General features: G+C 50.0%; 1 protein-coding gene across 1 annotated transcript in view; it reads right to left on the bottom strand.

The window, feature by feature from the left end:
* Positions 1-19,948, bottom strand: part of PPP2R2D (protein phosphatase 2 regulatory subunit Bdelta) — a 29,604-nt gene extending 9,656 nt beyond the window's left edge. Inside the window, exons 1-4 of the mRNA XM_054174695.1 lie at positions 19,793-19,948; positions 19,353-19,445; positions 3,082-3,179; positions 221-386 (exon numbers count right to left, since the gene is read on the bottom strand). Coding sequence (XP_054030670.1) covers positions 221-386; positions 3,082-3,179; positions 19,353-19,445; positions 19,793-19,799 — 364 coding nt within the window. The 5' untranslated portion in view covers positions 19,800-19,948. The remainder of the gene's footprint in view (positions 1-220; positions 387-3,081; positions 3,180-19,352; positions 19,446-19,792) is intronic.
* Between the last annotated feature and the right edge of the window lie 1,032 nt (positions 19,949-20,980).

Genomic DNA, 20,980 nt, shown 5'->3' with positions numbered 1-20,980 from the left:
CCACACAGCGTAAATGGAGAGAGCGTGGGCAGTTATGTGTGTGGAACAGAGCCCTGATCTGCTGCTGCTCCATTATTTTCACACCCATAAATCAGCAATTTACAGAGCAATGGCAATTAAAACACATCTGCAGACAATGAAGGAGGAAAAGGCAAACCAAACCCCCCAGGTGAGCTGACACCCCCACGGCATCACGAGTTCCAAACCCAAGCGTCCTTACCGTTTGTAGACAGCAGGAAGTGAGCAGCGTTCTGTTGTGGCAACCACCTAATTTTATTGATTTTCTCCTCAATTTCTAGACTTTTCAAGTAGTCAAACTCAGGCTCGTGACTCTGAAAGGTACTGTAAACATTGTACTCCCCCCGGGAATGAGGACGGCTTTTGTTCTGCAAGGAGACACAAAGAGGTTTAGGAGCGGAGGTTACTCGGGTCACTGAGGACTGCAAATAGAAACCAACAACTAAAATTAGCAGTTAGGAAGTAAACTCTGCACAGATTCTGATGGATTTCACACTGTTATTTGATACTGCACCCAGTTTAGCAGCAAAAGAGTGCAGAGACTTCCTGCAAAACAGATCTTTCCATACAACCGGCGTGTACCCCTGGAACACAGCATGGGAAAGCTCTGCGGAGGCAGGCTGTCCAACAAAGAGATCCTATGGGGGCTTAGAAGGTGGATTCAAAAGAGCTGAAGTTAGCTGGCTCCTAACCCACCAATTCCATGTGATCAGAATCCTAGCACTGTTTAGGTTGGAAAAGACCTTCATCAAGTCCAACCATTCTCTAACCCTGCCAAGGCTGGGGCTAAACTACGTCCCTCAGCATCCCATCTCTGAGGTTTTCAAATGCCTCCAGGGATGGGGATTCAGCCACCTCCCTGGGCAGCCTGGGCCAGAATTTGAGAACCCTTTCAGTCAAGAATTTTCTTCTCATGTCCACCCTAAATCTCCTTTGGTGCAACTTGAGGCCATTTCCTCTTTCTTATTGCTTGTTCCTGGGGAGAAGAGCCCTCCCCCTACCTGGCTCCAACCTCCTTTCAGGGAGTTGTAGAGAGCAATGAGGTCTCCCCTCAGCCTCCTTTTCTTTCAGGCTGAACAACCCCAATACCCTCAGCTGCTCCTCACCAGACCTGTTCTCCAGACTCTTCACCAATGCCCTTCTCTGGACCTGCTCCAGCACCTTAGTGTGTTTCCTGGAGTGAGGGGCCCAAACCCTGACCTAGTACTCAAAGTGTGACTTCACCAGCACTGGGTCCAGGGGGACTTGGTTTAGGTTTTTTTCCTCCACTCCAAGACTCTGCAGGTTTGCACATGGCAAATGGCCCTTGTGCTCAGCTCTTCCCTGCAGGTTGCAGGTGCTCCTAAGGAGCCAGTTGAACATTCTTGTGAGAAGAGTCTGTTGTTTCCCTTTAACACTCTGAGGAAATTAAAGGACAGCTGGGGTTTGACTTACAGAACAACTGAGCACTAACAGCTGAAAGCCAACCAATAATAGTTCCACTCCAAACAAGCATCAGGACAGTCAGAGATCCTGAGCAGGTGGACAATTTTGACCTTGATCTCTCCATGCCTGACTTCAGTGAGCAGAGTAAATGATAAATGAGCTAGAAGCTGTCTAGGTGTAGCAGTGTCACATTGCAGCTGCTTTTCCAGCAGGAGCATTTTCATTTCATTACCTCTCCAAATCCTTAAACTCAAGGTGGTTAAGTCCTAAAATGTTTTATAAACAGAGTCACAGTGAGGTGGAAATGCAAAAGACCCTGCAAGGAGTTTGGAGCCAGGTGGGGGTTGGTCTTTTCTTCCTGGTAACAAGTGACAGGAGAAGAAGAAATAGCCTTAAACTGCACCAGGGGAGGTTTAGGTTGGATATTAGAAGAAACTTTTTCACTGGCAGGGTTCCCAAAGACTAGAACAGGCTGCTCAGGGAGGTGGCTGAATCCCGAACCATGAAAGTGTTTCAAGGAGGCAGAGATGTGGTGCTGAGGGACCACCAATACAAGCACCAGCCTTGGCAGAGTTAGAGAATAGTTGGAACTCCACGATCTTAAAGGTCTTTTCCAACCAAAACCATTCTATGATTCTACTATGTTAAAATATGGGATGGCTGTTTGGTAACTGAGCATTATCTCAGCATCTAAAGGTTAGTGTTCTTCATGTACAAGCAAGCTGAATTCAAATCCCATCATCACTTTTGGTACTTCTGATTCAGGAGAAGGCTGAAAAAAAATAAAAATCAAAGGCTGCAATTTTCATCAGCTCTTCAAAGGAAAGGAGAAAGCTGTTCTTCAGTGCTGGAGGAGAGGGTGAACACTGACAGGTCAGATATGGATTCTGAGGAACACAATCCCAGATTCCTCCCAGACACCACTGTTATTTTTCAGCATTTAGGACACTTTTCCAAGGCCATTTCTCTGGGTATCAGAAGCTGAGTGATGCATCTGCACTGATAAATGGAAGAACCTTCCAGCACTGTCACTGAATCCCACTGAGAGAACCAGCTGAAAAGCTGGGGAACTCTAGAGGGAGCTGGGGAACTCTACACTGAATTCCCATTCAGGGCTTCCTGAACTGCAAGTGTTTGTGGAGAAGTGGCTGCTCCTGCTGGTTGGGACTCACAGGATTCCAAACCACAGCAGAGCTTCGTTCTTCAGTTTCTGAACCACCCTGCAGCTTCACTTGCATCCTTTTACAAAATGTTTTGATATTCTCTTCAAAAGCATCATCACTTGGCCTAGGTCACCCTGACCAACAGTGAAGTTTAGGAGAGAGCCCAAAGGCAGTTAGTTGTGCAAAATCATCCTGAGCATACCAGGGACAGAAGTAAAGAACCTGGAACACAGATCAAGGATCAGGGACATATGTATCTCTCAAGTGCTAGGGACACATAGAAAGAGTCCACTTGTACTTTTAGGACCTTTTCTTTTTTGAAGAGGGGTGACCACCCTCAAACTAACCCACCAGCTTCAGCCCATAACATTTAGAGGAAACCACCCCACTAGGTAAAGTTGAGGGCATGAGGAGGTGAGACTGTGCAACACAAGAAGAGTGGAGTAACAGCACTTGTGTTTTTCAAGGCACTGACCTCTTGTTCCCTTTGAAATATAACCACTCTGCCACCTTTGTCTCCCGTTGCAAGAAGATCACCGGAGTAATTAAATTCAACTGTTGAAATAATATCAGCTGTAAAGAGAACAGAAATAAAACAACAGTCACATGGAAAGCAAATCAAGATGTCCCAAGACTTCAGCAAAAAAAACCACCCCACAACTTGTTTCAATGCAACAACACAACTCATTGATTTACATCAGCAGTACCCAGAAATTAAGCCATGTTTCAAAGCCCAAAGTTTTATTTTCAACCTAAACCTCAATTCTCAGTTCCAGCTTTTGAGGACCACCTATCACAGGCTGCCTCAGGTTGGAAGGGACCCTCAAAGGTCATCTTGCTCAACATCCCTGCAATGAGCAGGGACACCTCCAACTAGGTCAGGCTTGCCCAGGGCCACATTGAGTCTGATCCTGAATGTCTCTAGGGATGGGGCCTCAACCGCATCCCTGGACAACCTGTAAGAGTTGGCACATGAGAATGGGTTATCAAAGCAACATCCTAACTGTGTGCTCTCCCTGCTGAAAGAGGTAATGGAGATAGGGCTGGGGATCTCCTAAAAGTAGGACTTGCATCAAAAGAGGTTCGTTTGGGGTATGAGTATGGAGCAGCAGTGCAGCCTGTACTGACCCCAGTAAGGCTGAGGAATAGCTGCCTTGCTCCTGAGCTAAGCACTCATGTCATTAGTTCAGGAGTCTGAACTGGGCATTCCCCCTCTGCCTAACGGGAAAAAACAAACCCAAACACAAACCAGAACCAACACCACCCCCAAAACAAACAAACAAAGCCACCAAAAAGCAAGGAAGGAAGGAAAATTCTTCCAGCTGAACTTCCTGAACCAAGCCTGTGCGGCTGAAGGAACAGGAGAGCAAAGGAAAAGCCTGCAGGATCTCCACTTCAAAGTGACTCCAGTGCCCTTGGGACTGAACCTTGCAAACAACCAGCATTTCTTCACCACAATTAATCTCTGGAGGTGGCAATAAAGAAGTAATTGCCATCAAACAATCCCTAACCAAGGAGCAGGGAGATAAGGGGCTATAAAGGTCTGTCACAGGCCTCAGGCAGATGGTAACAAACCAACAAACCACTGGGCATGAGGCTGTAAGCAAACATTCATCCCTCCCGCTGCTGCTGGCCAGGCAAACATTTCATTAGGTGATGCAGGAATAAAAATGGTGAGATCTGGAGTCTGGGTTATCAATTAGTATCAGTCTGCAATTGGAGACTAGATGAAAACAGCTTTCCTGGATTGATTTCCATGTTCTAGACCCTTACCAGGGAGGTGATTAGGAAGTCTAATGAGTTTTCCCAATATATCATTCCTATTTGAGCTTTCATTAACAAATGCACTTCAAACAGGTTTTTCCCAGTGTATAAGGACTGTGATGGGAAAAAAAATATTAAACAAGAATGATGAATGTTCCTACAGACCTAGCCTAGCCTTCAAAATAAGAACACATCTTAGAATCACAGTATTGTTTCAGTTAGAAGAGACCTCTAAGATCATCGAGCCTTCGATGATCTTAGATCTTAACCTTCAATCCATGGCCATCAAGCCACGTCCCCAAGTGCCACATCCATGTGTTTCTTGAACACCTCTTCCTACAGACCCACCCCAGCCTTCACAACACCATCACTAATCTGCTTCTAGACACATCTGCTTTTATCTTCACCCTTCTTCACAAGCTGATGAAAAGATTCTATTTGGGTCAAGAACAGGGTGATGGCAAATCCCAAATCCACAAGAGACCCAACCCCCTGCAACAAACCCCACACCACCATACTGGGAACCTCAGTCTTTATTCATAGACTCAACAGAACCATAGAATAGAATAAACCAGGTTGGAAGAGACCTTTGAGATCATCGAGTCCAACCTGTCATCCAACACCACCTAAACAACTAACCCATGGCACCAAGCACCCTATCAAGTCTCCTCCTGAACACCGCCAATGATGGTGACTCTACCACCTCCCCAGGCAGCCCATTCTAATGGGCAATCACTCTCTCTGTGTAGAACTTCCTCCTAACCTCCAGCCTAAACCTCCCCTGAAGCAGCTTGAGACTGTGTCCTCTTGTTCTGGTGCTGGTTGCCTGGGAGAAGAGACCAACCTCTGCCTGTCCACAATCTCCCTTCAGGTAGTTGTAGAGAGCAAGAAGGTCTCCCCTGAGCCTCCTCTTCTCCAGGCTAAGCAACCCCAGCTCCCTCAGCCTCTCCTCACAGGGCTGTGTTCCAAACCCCTCCCCAACTTTGTTGCCCTTCTCTGGACTCATTCCAGCAAGTCAACCTCCTTCCTAAACTGAGGGGCCCAGAACTGGACACAGGACTCAAGGTGTGGCCTAACCAGTGCAGTGTACAGGGGCAGAATGACCTCCCTGCTCCTGCTGGCCACACTGTTCCTGATGCAGGCCAGGATGCCATTGGCCCTCTTGGCTGCCTGGGCACACTGCAGGCTCATGTTCAGCCTGCCATCAACCAGTACCCCCAGGTCCTTCTCTGCCTGGTTAGAATAGAATAGAATGGTTTGGATTGGAAGGGACCTTCAAGATAATCTTGTCTCAACCACCCTGCCATAGGCAGGGACACCTCCTACTAGACCAAGTTGTGTAAGGCCTCATCCAACCTGGCCTCGAACACCTCCAGGGAGGAGGCATGCACAGCCTCCCTGGGAAACCTCTTTCAGTGTCTCACCACAGTAAAGAATTTCTTCCTCATCTCTGGTCTAAATCTTGTCTCTTCCAGGTCAAAGCCATTGTCCCTCATCCTATCACTACCAGCCCTCATAAAAAGTCACTCCCCAGCTCTCCTGTAGCCCTCTTAAGGCACTGGAAGGCTGCTCTAAGATTCATTGCTCTAATTCTAAACAAACAGCTGTATTTCCAGCTGCTAACTGCCTCTCCAGCTCATTCCCTTCTTGTTTCAGTGCTCCTCCCCTGACCTCATGCAACCAACAGTGCCCAGCACCTCACAACTTCTCAAGTTGCCAACCACAGCGCTCTCTGCAAAGCTGACTCTTCACTCTTGACCCCCTTCCAAGTAATTAAGTAACAAACTCTTTGGCTATTCACTCTGAACATGCTCAAAATAAAAACCAATCCCCTTCTTCACACCAGCTCCACATTTTGCAGCCCCATTCCTGCTCTGTGTAAGAGACTGTGCACAGAGTGGTGAAAACACAGCCCCTCGCACAACCCTTCCCCCTCTGCAACTGCTCAAATCCATTTCCAGCAGTGAGAACCTACCTACAGAAAAGAGCAAGTGGTAGGGAAGTCTCACTAGCACTAAATCATCTCTTACATAAGGAATTGCTTTGGAATGAGGAGCTTCTAGGAGTACAGCACTGACAGAATCCTGATCCAGCAGCCAAAAGCCCAGGTTTGAAGCGACACCAGCCTCGTCACTTTGCACGGGAACCTCTGCTCCTCTCTTCCAAGGCCAAAGAAAACTCAGATTACTGAGGCACTAAAAGCAGATGATCAATGGTAATGCTGTCCCTTCCTACACCAGAAACTCAAGAGATGATGGACAGATGGTTTAGGTGGCTAAAAAGGGATCAGTTCGTAGCTCCCTCATTGCCAAGCGAGTCCTGCTCAGGATTTATACCCCACAACAAATCATGAAATGGTTTGGGTTGAAAGGGACCTTAAAGATCATCCAGTTTCAATCCCCATCTCAAGGTGAAATCCAAGATGGCCTTAACACTGCAGGGAGGGGGCATTCACAACCTGTTCCAGTGTCATAGTATCAGTCAGGGTGGGAAGGCACCACAAGGATCATCTAGTTCCAACCCCCCTGCCATGGGCAGGGACACCTCACACTAGAGCAGGCTGGCCAGAGCCTCATCCAGCCTGGGCTTAAACACCTCCAGGGACAGTGCCCCAACCACCTCCCTGGACAACCCATTCCAGGGCTTCACCACTCTCATGGGGAAGAACTTCCTCTTCACCTCCAGCCTGAACCTCCCCACCTCCAGCTTCATTCCATTCCCCCTAGTCCTATCACTGCCTGAGATCCTGAGAAGTCTCTCCCCAGCCTTCCTGTAGGCCCCCTTCAGTGTCCCTCACTGTGAAGAATTTCTTCCTCCTCTCAAGTCTTAATCTCCCCTCTTTCAGCTCAAAGCCATTGCCCCTACAAACCCTTGCAAGATGTCCCTCCCCAGCTTTAATGCAAGCCCCCTTCAGGGAAAGGGGGAATGATCCCCTTCCAGGCTGCTCTTCTCCAGGCCAAGGAATCCCCAGAACAGTTCCACTCAGCATTCTCAACACTACACAATCACAAAGCAGCTAAAAGAAAGAAAATGACAACATTAGAAGTAACCCACCCCCATCCCAAACCAGTCACTCTGCTCTGCTCTCTAGAAAAATCAGAGAATCCTAGAAAGGTTTGGCCTGGAGGGGACCTTAAAGATCATCTAGTTCCAACACCCTGCCATGGGCAGGGGCACCTCCCTCTAGCCCCCTCCTATCCAAGTTTGTTCTGTGTCCACACCAGTTTGAAACTTCCAGCACAGCCTAAAGCAAGCCTCTGCAGGTCCTGAGCCATCACATCGGCTCTGGGACTTTGAAAGGTTTTTTTATTATGTGCCAGATGTCTTTTCTTACTTGTACAGGTCTCATTTCTCAACAAAGACTTTCAGCCTTTTCATAGAACCTCTAAAAGCAAGCCCAACCATCCACCCATGCACCACCATGGCCATTAAACCATATCCCCAAGTGCCATGTCCACACATTTCTTGAATGCCTCCAGGGATGGGGACTCCACCACCTCCCTGAGCAGCCTCTTCCAATGCCTGACCACTCCTGCAGGAAAGAAATGGTTTCTAATCTCCAACCTAAACCTCCCCTGGCACAACTTTAGGTCATTCCTCTCATTCTGTCACCTGGTATTAGAGACAAGAGACCAATCAGGGACTTTCTCCATGCCAGCAAAATCACTTGCAATGAAAAGGTCCAGCAGGGTTAGAAAAGACAGTGTGCCATGGGCTTTGCTCAGGTGCAACACCCTCATGCACACCTCACATACAGAAGACTCCTTGGTGATGATTTTTCCAGAACCAGGGAGGTTTATGCAACTTTCCCTCCATTTCTGCTGAGTGTGGCCAGGAGTCTCTGTGTTCCAGCCATGTAAACCTTCCCCTGTAGGCCTTGGAGAGCAGCAGGACCTGTGGCTTTACAGGGACATGCTCCCCTGGCCATACTACTTTCCAGACAGGAAAAGGGAATGTTTAGTCTCCCTTCTGAGAGGAGTTCATGGTGGTCTTAGGTTGAAGGTTGGACTCAGTGACCCTCAAGGTCTCTTCCAAATGAAACAATTCTATGATTGTAAGCTACAGTCCACAGGCAAAGCAGGAACCTCCTCACTGCTTTCAGAGCTGTATCACAAAGTCAAAAGGATCTTAAAGTTCCACAATGCCCAAAGTTTCCTGTGTTAATTCTGGGGAGGACACCAGGAGACAGAGACCAGCTTGTGTTAGGATTGTGAGATGGCAGCAAGCTTATACCTGCAAACTAATTTAATGCCATGAATGATTCCTACCAGGTGCTTCAAACTGACACCAGTATCAATGTCTGGGCTCTCTCTGTAGGTAATGGAGAGTGCAAAGAGATCCAGAAGAGCTAAATTAGCTACCATGAACTTTTCCTCTCTAAGCTGGCTGCACATTGCTCTTCAGTTAAAATCCCCACCCAGTCCAACCACCCTGCTAAAGCAGGGGCATCCACAGCAGCTTGCCCAGGATCACAATGGCCAGGTGGGGTTGGAATCTCTCCAGAGGAGACTCCATGACCTCTCTGAGAAGGTTGCTCCAGGGCTTCAGCACCTTCACACCCAACAAGTTTCTCCTCCTCTTCAGGTGGAACCTCCTGGATTCCAGTCAGTGCCCACTGCCCCTTGTCCTGTCACTGTGCATCACTGACGAGAGGCTGGCCCCATCCCCTTGCCAAGCACTGAGAACATCCCCTCTCAGGCTGCTGCTCCCCAAGCTCCCCAGGTTTCTCAACCTTTTCTCCTCACAGAGAGGCTCCAGGCCCCTCAGCATCTTTGGAATCTCCACTGAACTCTCTTCAGTAGTTCCTTGTCGCTCTAGAACCGGGAAGCAAATAACTGGAGCCAGTAGTGCAGATGTGGCCTCCCCAGGACAGAGGTTGTTCAGAACAAACAACTCCCTTTTGCAGCAGCCAGTGACAACAAGGCATTGAGGTAGAGCTGGTGACAAATGTGCTCAGTCAGGGCCCACACAGAGAACAAGGAGCAATCATCCCTTCAGAGCAACCAGTTGAAGACTCACATAGAGTCAGATTAAAGAAAAGTATAAGGGAGCAAGTGAGAGCAGTGGGGGAGGAAAAAAAGAGAGACCTGTTAGAGGGGGCAGATTACCAGAGAGAATGGAGAAATGTAGAGGCTAACAGCTGCTAAACAGTAAATAACAGAAAAAGAAGCTTCAAAAGCAAATAATGTCTGAGCTTAACAAGTTAGAGACACACAGGGCTCAGAACTGCTCATGACCTGACCCACAGCAACTGGCAGAGCACTCCCCACACACCACCAGTGGGATCTGTTTGTGAGGAGGAGAGAGGAGGAGCAGTGGGGTGAAGTTTGACAGTTCTCCAGTTTGGATGGCTCCAGTCCCCACAGCAGAAAGCTGCTAGCAGGCACTGGGCTCTCAACCAGAGGCTGCCCTCCCTTTCTACATGTTGGGGCAGGATAACACCATCAGGATTCCAGTCACTGTACATTTTGGCTCTAGCACCCATTTCCAGGCTTTGGCCTCTCCCTTCTCCCTCAGTTCTGTGCCTTGTGCTGATGCAAGCTGAGTGAAGGAGGATTCTCTACACCATGGCTGACAGAAGAGCCAGTGCAACAGTGGGATTTACTCTGCAGTGAGGATGGACTGGGATTGGCATTGCTCTCACTGCTCCTAAAATGCTTCCTAAACATTGCTTCTTAATTTAACAGTTGACAGAAATCAGTCTCTGAACTGCACTGGAAGGTAAGCTAAACTTGACTAAGCTGCCCATAATCACCAGAAACACATCCACAGTAGTTACCCCAAAATCACCTATTCTGCAGGACACACCACTTAATACACTCCAGCTTTCAGATGTCCACTTCTGGGTTTGTTTGAAGAGTTAACAGAAATGAGATGGGGCAGAAGAATACACTACAGGCCAGTTTTGCTCTGAGCAGCTCTCACTGCTCAGCACTCTGCCAATCTCAAGTATCCATCAGGTCTCACAACTCTGGATGTCCTGAGACTCCAACAATGGCTTGAATTGCCTTCAAGTACCTGCCAGGGGTTACCCAAGCCCGAAATAACTCTGCTTTTGGAAGCCAATTCAATTATTGAACAGATGTAAGGTCAGCCAAGGGCACGACCAGGGCAACCCGAGCTGCTCCCACAGAGGAGCAGCACAGCTGGAGAAGCAGCAAAAGCTGAGTGAAGCGAGCTCTGCTGGGGACAAGCTGTGGCAAACCACAAACAAGAGTGTTCCTCTCAGGACTGGCAGCTCCTGCACGTCCTGGAGCTCTCCTGGAGCCCAGCCACTTGGCTTCTCCCAGGAGCCAGGGCACAGGCCATGCTGTTCAGAGCACTGGGACAAATGGGTGGGGAAAGGAGCAACAGACGGTGGCAAACAGTTCCCAAGCCCTGCTCCCAAGGGCAGGCTGCCCAGCAAACCCCCACCAGACCAAAGACTTCAACTGATTTAAGTCACCTAAAAGTGTGCATCTCAAAGACAACTGGTGCAACTCCCTCATTTGCCTGCATTTGCATTTTCTGTTTGACAGCAGCACAACGTGATTTAACGCTGGCAACCACAGACTGCAGCAGGTTGGAAGGGTGCCTCAAAGGTCATCTTGTCCAACGCCCTTGCAGCCAGGAGGTACACCTCCAACTACAGCAGGCTGCCCAGGGCCACATCAAGTCTCATCTTGAATGTCTCCAGGGATGGGGACATTCCTCCCTGAGCAACCTGTTCCAGTGTCTCACCACTCTCTCCTCCTAATGGCCAACCTAAATCTCCCCTGCTCCAGTCTCAAACCACTGCCCCTCACCCTACCACCAGAACCCCTTCTAAACAGACCATCCCATACCTAGGCCACACCTTGAGTCCTGTGTCCAGTTCTGGGCCCCCCAGTTTAGGAAAGATGTTGAGCTGCTGGAAGGTGTCCAGAGAAGGGCAACAAAGCTGGGGAGGGGTCTGGAGCACAGCCCTGTGAGGAGAGGGCTGAGGGAGCTGGGGTTGCTTAGCCTGGAGGAGGCTCAGGGGAGACCTTCTTGCTATCCACAACTACCTGAAGGAAGGTTGTAGCCAGGTGAGGGTTGGTCTCTTCTCTCAGGCAAGCAGCGCCAGAACAAGAGGACACAGTCTCAAGCTGTGCCAGGGGAGGTTTAGACTGGAGGTGAGGAAGAAATTCTACACAGAGAGAGTGATTGCCTGTTGGAATGTGCTGCCCAGGGAGGTGGTGGAGTCACCATCACTGGAGGTGTTCAGGAGACTGGATGCAGTGCTTGGTGCCATGGTTTAGTTGATTAGATGGTGTTGGATGATAGGTTGGACTTGATGATCTCGAAGGTCTCTTCCAACCTGGTTTATTCTGTTCTATTCTATTCTATCCCCAGTCTTCCTGTAGGTCCCCTTCAGATAACTGAAATGCTGCTCTAATGTCTTCCTGGAATCTTCTCCAGGCTGAAAAAAACCCTGAATTCTCTCAGTCTGTCCCCATGGGAGAGGTGCTCCCACCCCCTGATCATCTCAGTGGCTTCCTCTGGACCTCCTCCAGCAGCTCCTTCAAATTATGTTAATATTCCTTTGAATTATGTCCAAAACCCCCAAACATGCTCACCGAGTTTGGACTGCAGGCAGAGGTCTGGGTGTATTAGCCCAAAGAAAGGGCAGAGCAGCAGCAGGAGGAGCAGTGAGGCTGAAGTTCAGCGAGCCAGAGCCTCACCTTCATGCTTGCCAACGCCTGCTGTGCCTTTTCTTAGGAGCAGCGACAAATGATGGAAGCTATTTATAATGTAGATGACACAACCTGGTATTCTGGGTGCAAAGCTGTTGCCTCAGAGCTATTTTTTAACCTCTGGAATAGTAATTCCAAGGAGCTCTCTCCTACTGGAGTCTATTTAATGAATGCATGTTATTCTGTTAGGTTTAATTGTCATGCTTGCCATTGTACTTTTATCAGGAGCTAATAAAAGTCTTAACACAATGGGTAAATAAAACTCTTCCTCCCAGTTGCAGCTTTCACACTTTCCTCTCCTTTTTCTAATTTAAATGAGATGGATTTTGTCATTTTTGGTGAAGTTCTTCCCTCAGATGTTAAAATAACTACTGGCATGGTAATGAGAGTGTGGGAACCTTATCAAAGCCCTCCTGGGTCAGGATGTTGACAACCTGCTGTGGTCACGGCCCAGGGTTGTGCAGAGACCTGAAGAGCAGCAGCTTATTACTATCCCTGGCAGATGTAAAGCCCTGTTCCAAGCCCTGCACTGCCACTGCTCCATGGTTTATATCCCTCTGCAAGAGACAGCCACAGTTTTGCCAGGGTGACCGCTGGGCAGGCAGCAGCACTCCTGCAGATGCACATGGTAATCTAAACGTCACACAGGATCCCAGTGAGGTGGGGCTGGAAGGGACCTCTGGAAATCCTCCAGGCCAAACCCCCTGCTGAAGCAGGGCACTCACATTCAGCTTGCCCAGGACCACAGTGGCCAGGTGGGATTGAAATCTCTCCAGAGAAGGAGACTCCACAACTTCTCTGGCAGCTTACTTCAGGGCTCCAGCACCCTCAGAAGTTTCTCCTCCTCTTCAGATGAAACCTCCTGGGTTCGAATTTGTGCCTCTTGCCCCTTGTCCTGTTCACTGGGCACCACTGACAAGAGTCTGCCTCTTGTCCCCTCAGGTCCTTCAGGTCTCACTGAGCATCAAGTAGATGGTCTCTCAGGCTGCTCTTCTCCAGGCTCAGCAGCCCCAGGTCTCTCAGTTTTTCTGCCTCACAGAGATGCTCCAGGACTCTCAGCATCTTTGGAGCCACTGCTGGACTTGCTCCTGTAGCTCCCTGTCTCTCCAGAACCAGGGAGCTCAGAACTGGACCCAGGACTCCAGCTGTGGTGGCACTAGGGCAAAGCAGAGGGAGAGGAGAACCTCCCTTGACCTGCTGGTCAGGCTTTTCTTCATGCATCCCAGGAAAGCACTGGCCTTCTTGGCCATGAGAGCACACTGCAGGCTCATGAGGAGCAACTTACCAGCACTCACCCAGCTACAACCAGCCCTTTCTCTTCTTTTTTAGCCCAGTGGCTGCTTAGTATTTTGTAAGCTTTCTCCTCACCTTAAATACTGTGACCACTTTTATGAGGCCTGCAGCAGCTATCCACTTGTAAATCCAGGCTTCCTCACCACAAGGAGTCACAGCCTGATGATTGAGAGGCAGAGAAACTTCCCAAAGTTCACTACTGCTGCACTTCTCACACCCAGCACTTCACCTGAACTCTCTCTAGAGTTACACATAAGTTAACGTACAGGCAGTGATATCTACTTCCCAGTGAGATAACACCCTGGGGTTTTGTTGTCCTGATAAAACACTCCCAACAGTGGAGATGTGGTGAACCAAAGCACCAAGACAATGCACACTGCTACATATCACCACAGTGAATAGAATAGAATAGACCAGACCAGGTTGGAAAAGACCTTTGAGATCTAGGGAGCAGCACTATGCCTCAGGGCTAAGAGTGGGCATCTGAAGTCCTGCTTTGGCAAAACCTTGTTTCTCAAAGGGAAAACCCAACAAACCCCTTCCAGCTTAGAGGGCAAACTTCTGCCCCATTCCAGCAGTCACTGACAACTTCATGGCTAACCAGTTATTGATGATGAAAGGAAAAATGCACATGGCTTCAGAATGGACTCATTATCCCCACATTTTCTAGCTCTTAAAGAAAAATCTTAAGGCTAGTACCCAATTCTGCCATTTCTTCCACACAATTTTAACCACATACCCCACAGCTGAACCTCTCCTGGAGTACCTCCCTTGAAAAGGCTGCAATCATGGCAGAGTTTGTATAGAGTCACAGCACCACAGGCTGGTTTGGGCTGGAAGGGACCTTTCAGGGTTGTCCAGTCCAACCCCCCTGCAGGCAGCAGGGACATCTGCAACTAGAGCAGGTTGCTCACAGCCCCAAACAACCTGACCTGCAATGGTTCCAGGGATGGGGCATCTCTCGTCTCTCTGGGCAGCCCGAGATGCTCTCATCACCACCCAACATTTCTCCCTTCTCTCCAGTCTGAATCATCACCCTTTGTCCTGTCACAACAAGCCCTGCTCAGAAGTCTGTCCCCAGCGTTCTGGTTGGCCCCTTTAAGCACTGCCAAGGCCACCAGAAGGTCTGCCTGGAGCCTTCTCTTCTCCAGGCTGAACAAGCCCAACTCTCTCAAGCTGCGCCAGGGGAGGTTTAGGCTGGAGGTTAGGAAGAAGTTCTTCACAGAAAGAGAGATTGGCCATTGGAATGTGCTGCCCAGGGAGGTGGTGGAGTCACCATCACTGGAGGTGTTTAGGAAGAGACTGGATGGGTGCTTGGTGCCATGGTTTAGTTGATTAGGTGGTGTTGGATGATAGGTTGGACTTGATGATCTCAAAGGTCTCTTCCAACCTGGTTAATTCTATTCTATTCTTAGCCTGGAGGGCCTCACAGCAGAGGGCTTCCAGCCCTCCCACCATTGCTGTGGTCTTGTTCCCTTAAAAGCAGTAAGAACAGGCCTGGTAAACTCCTGAACACCACATGACAACATTTTTGAAACACTGATTTGCAGAGAGGATTTCACAGCAAGAGTGTTTTCCAGTCACTTGTGTTTGGCCATAAGAACAATCACAGCATTATTTAAGGCAGGTTTAGGTTGGATGTTAGGAACAGCTCCTTTCCTGTAAGAGTGGTCAGGCACTGCAACAGGCTGCCCAGGGAGGTGGTGGAGTCACCATACCTGGAAGTGTTCAAGAAACATAGACATGGCACTCAGGGACATGATTTAAAGGCCATGGTGCTGTTGGGTAGAGGGTTGGACTCCACCTCAGAGATCTGTTCCAACCAAAACAATTCCAGGATCATGGTCCAACATGTTTTTCTTGGATCCCAGTTTTCTCCTCTACTCAGATTCTGCATTTTGACAAACTTCTGATGGAAGTACTTAGCACTGTGAGCAGCTTTAGAAGGAGAAGCAGAGAGGTTGCTGAAGTGATGATAACAAGGTATCTTCTAGTTTATCCCTGCTGCCAGCACCAATTAACGCTTGGAGGACTTTAAAAAATCCAGTGTTTGCTTTGATCTTTTGGCAGAGAGACAAAATTGCTCAACAAGTAGAAAATCCAGCACAACAAGACAAGCATTCTGCAAGTCAAGGACAGCTTTGGAAGAAGGGAAGCTTTGCTCCTGTGAAACACAATGCTAAAATGGTTTGAGCTGGAAGGGACCTTAAAGATCACCTAGTTCAAAATCCCCTGCCACGGGCAGGGACACCTTCCTCTAGCCCAGGCTGCTCAAGGCCTCATCCAACCTGGCCTTGAACACCTCCAGGGAGGGGCCATGCACAGCTTCCCTGGGCCACCTCTTCCAGCCTTGCAGAGGTTCATCCTCAACGATCAGGGGCTTCCAAGGAGCTTGTGTCTACCACACCCAGGACTGATGTGTGAGGCAAGGGTTCTACATCCAGCTGCTTCACAAAAGCTTTTAATTACATCACTTAAAGCAGGTTAAGAGTGATGAAGCTCCACAAGGAAAGTGGAACATGCCTCGTTTAGTGGAATCACCATACCCCTACAGCTTCTTCTACCTGAAACAGGAAAGTATCTCCAAGTCTGTATTCAGAAAGCTACTTTCTACCAAAAAAGGTAATCCAAGAATAACAAGTTTCTCAGGCACTCAGGATGGATTGTGCAGTCACACAGTTTGACACTAAGAACAAAATGACAACCTTTTTCCCCCTCCTTTTGGTAATTAAGCTTGCTGTTATCCTCAGTACCAAATCTCTCACAGAATCCCAACAAGGTGGAGGCTGGAAGGGCCCTCTGGAGAGCACCCACTCCAATCTCCCCAATAAAGCAGGGGCACACACTGCAGCTTGCCCAGCATCACAATGGCCAGGTGGGTCTGGAAGCTCTCCAGAGAAGGGGACTCTACTCCCTCTGGGCAGCCTGCTCCAGGGCTCCAGCAACCTCACACCAAACAAGTTTCTCCTTCTGTTCAGACAGAATCTCCTGGGTTCCAATTTGTGCCCACTGTCCCCTGTACTGTCACTGGGCACCGCTGACAAGAGTCTGGCTTCACCCTCTTGCCCCCCACAGGCCCTTTAGCTCTTGCTGAGCATTGATCAGATCCCCTCTCAGGCTGCACTTCTGCAGGCTCAGCAGCCTCAGGGCTCTCAGCCTTTCCTCCTCAGAGAGATGCTGCTCCAGGCTCCTCAGCATCTTTGGAGCTTCCAACCGTCCCTCTGCAGGAGGTCTTTGTTTCCCTAAACATTTCACTCCCTGATTTATCCTCCCCTGCTCCTCCTGGAATCCAATTAAACTTTCCTGCTTTACAAAATAACCTATTCCAGTAACTGGAATAGTTTCCTGATCTTTCAATAGCCAGACTGGCCCTATGAACACTGCTCCTCTATTGATTCAAACAGAGCATTGTCCAGATCTCAAACATTACTCACTGCAGAAAGTGACTACACAGAGGAGACAAAAGAGGAAACAAAGCCATTTTCTGTATTAATGACCCAGTTAGGAAAAATCCTGGGAACAGGGCTGGCAGTTGCAATCACCACAGTGGTGTATCAGAGCCATGGTAATGTTTTTATTTAAGCAAGACACATGAACATATAAATGTGTTTTGCAATTGCACTTCAAATAGCAGTGACTCGGTGGCTGGCTGTCAGGGTTCATGATTTCAGCTGCTGAATGAATTGTCTGCAAGAATATTTAGCCAAGCTCTGCATTTAAGGCACTGGACAACAGCTTTATGTTGTCACATCCAGTGTGCCTCTACAGAACTTCATTTTCACAACAGAAAAGCAAAACACAGTTAAGAGAGATACCAACTCCTCCCCGTGACAAAAATGAACCCGAAGTTCACAGTGGTTTCATGCAGGATTTGCTATGCTGAGGCAACAGCTACCCATCAAACAGGTTTAGATGAGAGGTTTGGTAAGAAGTGCTTTAAAGAAATAGTAGAATATTTCCCTAACTGGGGTCAAAAACCCAGCCAAGCATTCAAGGCCAGGTTGGAGGAGGCTTTGAGCAACCTGGGCTAGTGAAAGGTGGCCCTGCCCATGGCACAGGGGAGAGAACTAGATGATCCCTTCCAGTCCAAACCATTCTATGGTTCTGTGACTCTCTATGGCTGAATCCAACTCAGGAAATTATTAGCAAATAAATTCTTTTCTTGATTTAATTGCAGGCTCAGGGGAAGAAAAGGAGGGAAAGCCCACAAACCAAAACTAAAGACACAAAACCTGTAATTAGTTCTCATACCCCAGCAGGAAACTGGAACTCTAATAGCACTTCTACAGAGCCAGGTGCTGATGATTACTTCTATTTATTGCCCTATGAAGAAAATTAAATTCCTCCCAGGTAGCAGCACCACACACAATCTGAAGCACTCCCTCCACCAGAAGCTGTGTTAACAAGGCACATCCAGGGAATAATCAGAGTGTTTTCATCACTATTTTCCCTTAGCTCTCCCAGTTACTCCAAATGGACAGCTTGCTCCTCGCTGAAGAGCTCTGCCTTGGTGTCTCATCAGTAACATAAGTCCCTCCTCAAACAGCCTTGTCACTTAACTAATTAACTGGGTTTGGGACATATTAATGCTTCAAAACTCAGAAGCTTTCCAGCTTTCCTGTTGCTCAGCAATTGATGTGGAGGTGAAGCGCTTGTGGAGGTCTGGGGTTGGGGTTTTTTTTTGGTAATACAGAGAACTTCTTTTTAATCCTAAGCTTAAAAAAAAAGAGACTCAAAAAAGCCAATTAAACACGTTTTCCTGAGAATTCTGGCAACTGCAGAGCAGTAAAAGCTACAAAATAGATTTAGGGCTCAAAAAAGAAGGAAACAACCGAGGCTGAGCACTGGTTTCTGGAGCTGCTTTCAAGTTTGTTCTGCCCATAGCCATTATTTTCAGGCAAATGCCAAACAAGTGGCATGAAAATGAAAACACTGTCAGCAGAACTCCCCTGCAGCAGACACCAAGAGAAAAATATTTACTGCATCCAGTTAAAAAGAAAAACCAAACCCCAACAACAAACCCCCAACCACACTCTACAAGTTATTTCACTTAATAAAGAAAGACTTTTTCAGTGAATGCAGCAAAACCCCAAGTGAACAGCACGGAATTGTTTCACACACAGACTTCAGACCCTCTTTTCTAAACAATGTTGCCAGCCTGAACAATGTGAATACAGAAAATAGAGGGGGGGGGGGAACCCACAAAAACAACAAACTTTTTTTTGTCCACCCCCTCCCCCCCAACTTCACATTGTTTTTACATGCTACAGAAGAACTCTTTTTCCACTTAAGAGCATCCCTTATTTTCTACTCATTCCAAACCACGCTGTGCTTGGGAAGCTTCAGAGAAGTGGAAAAGCGTGCCCATTCTCCCCTCTTTGCACGTCCCTATTTATAGCTTCCCAACGTTAACAAGCAGGAATAAAACCTCTCCGCAGCTGCAGGAAGCCCTTTTAAACTCCACTTTTCAAATTAAGCACAAATGACAGACCTGCACACTTTCTCTGCTGCTCTCTTTGCGTCACACTCAAACTTGACAAGCCTGACAGACTCCGGTGGTGGATTTTTTCATTCTTCTCTCCCCCCCCCCCCCCCTCCTGTTTTATCGCTGTCATTACCTTTTCTCCCCTAGTGATGAGAACTAAAGAACAGGAGGAAGCCACCGTGTCTCGCCTGTTATGCTCCCCCTAAAAGAAAAAAGCACCTCGGCCTGGAAGCACAGGCGCTAGCTTAGTCATTGCCACACACACCCCAGCCTCCGAGCCTCGGGCACGGACTGGAGAGATGTTGCAGCTCCGCCGTTCCCAGCCTCGGCTCCTTCATCGCGGGCGTGACACAGATGTTGAGAGACGAGAGAAAAAAAAGCCCAACAAACCCGAGGGTGTTGGTGGCCGTGGCTCCGGCAGAGCGAGAGCCAAGAGACGGGAAACCACCGGCGCCTGCCGGAGCCTGTAGTATGGCAGAGGCTGCCCGACCGCCGTGGCCCTCCCCTTACCTTCCGCCACGTCCTCGTCGATAGCTCCCTTCACCTGCGAGAAGCACCACTGGAAGTCGTTGCTGCCGCCGCCGCCTCCACCTCCTGCCACCCCTGCGGAGCGAGCAGCAGGCGGTGAGCGAAGGGACACCTCGCAGAGCCCCTGGCCGCGGCCCAGCCCCTTCCCCGGCGGGGCCCGCTCCGCCGCCGCACAGCCCGGGCCAGGCCCCGGCCAGGCCCCACCGCCCCGGCCCCACGCCACGGCTCTGCCCAGCGCCCCACGGGGCATTCCCGCTCCCCGCTGACCCTTCCCCCGGTGCCAAACGGGGCGCTGCCTTCCACCTCCCCACTCGGCTCGGCGCGGCCCGGCCCTGCCGCGCCGGCTCCCGCGACACCCTCCTGCTTCCCGGCCAGCACAGCCAAGCCGGAGCCGCGGCAGCCCGCGGCCAGCGCTGCCTCACCTGCCATGTCGCACGGTAGCGCTGGGGCGGGGGGCCGCGGGGGCGGAAGGCGCCGGCCGGGAGCGGCTCTCAGCAGCTGCCGCCGCACGGAGCTGCCGCCGCGGGAGGTTTCGGGGTTTCAAAATGGCGCCCATTGCCGGTCGGCCTGATCCGGTGACGTCATCGCTCCGGCTCCCCTCAGCCAGGGGGCGGTGGGGCCGTGCCGAGCGGTGCCGAGCGATGCAGTGCCGTGCCGTGCCGTGCCGTGCCGTGCCGAGCCGAGCCGAGCCGAGCCGAGCCGAGCCGAGCCGCGGCCCCCGGGCCGGGGGCGATCCTGGCGGTGGGGAGGGCTCGGTGCTCGGAGGGGAGGCGGAGGAGCCTCTGCGCCCGCGGCAGGCGGCTGGGGAGGGAGCGGGAGACTCCAAACTCGCTGTTCCTAATGCACCTCTACGCTAAGAGGAATGGAGGGGCCGGGAGCGCCATGGCGGCTGCGAGCCTGGCTGGGGACGGCAGTGGAAATAACCCGATCGAATCGCAGGATATAACTGGCTGGAAGAGACGTTCTAGATCATCCCGTCCAAATCGTGCCCCGAAGGGCCAGGTCCACACGTGTGCTGGGTACCCCCAGGGATGGTGGCTCCACCACTGCCCTGGGCAGACCATTCCAATGTTTGGTAACTCTTTCAGTGAAGAAATATTTCCTAACATCCAGCCTGCACCTCCCCTGGTGCAACCATTTCCTCTAGTCCCGTTGCTTGCCATCGAGAAGAGGCTGGCCCCCTCCTCACTCCAACCTCCCTGCAGGTGGTTGTAGAGATTGAGAAGGTCTCCCCTCAGCCTCCTCAAGAGTGAGCAGCCCCAGCTCCCTCAGACGCTCCTCCTAGGCCATGTGCTCCAGGCCCTTCACAAGTCTCCTTGCCCTCTGAACACACTCCACCACCTCAATGTCCTTGTAGTGAGGCGCCCAGAACTGAACGCAGCACTCGAGGTGTGGCCCCACCAGTGCTGAGTGCAGGGGGATGATCACCTCCCTGTTCCTGCTGGCCGCAGTGCTTCTGATACAACTGAGGCTGCTGCTGGCTTGGTTGGCCACCTGAGCACACTGTTGACTCAGCTGACGATCGAAACACCCTCAGATTCCTCTCCAAGTTGCAGTTTTCCAACCGTGCATCCCCAGGTCTGTAGCCTGCCGTAGGGCTCGTCACCCAA

Source organism: Dryobates pubescens, chromosome 30 (assembly GCF_014839835.1).
Source record: "Dryobates pubescens isolate bDryPub1 chromosome 30, bDryPub1.pri, whole genome shotgun sequence".
Taxonomy (NCBI): Eukaryota; Metazoa; Chordata; class Aves; order Piciformes; family Picidae; genus Dryobates; species Dryobates pubescens.
This window is presented reverse-complemented; position numbering and strand designations above follow the sequence as displayed.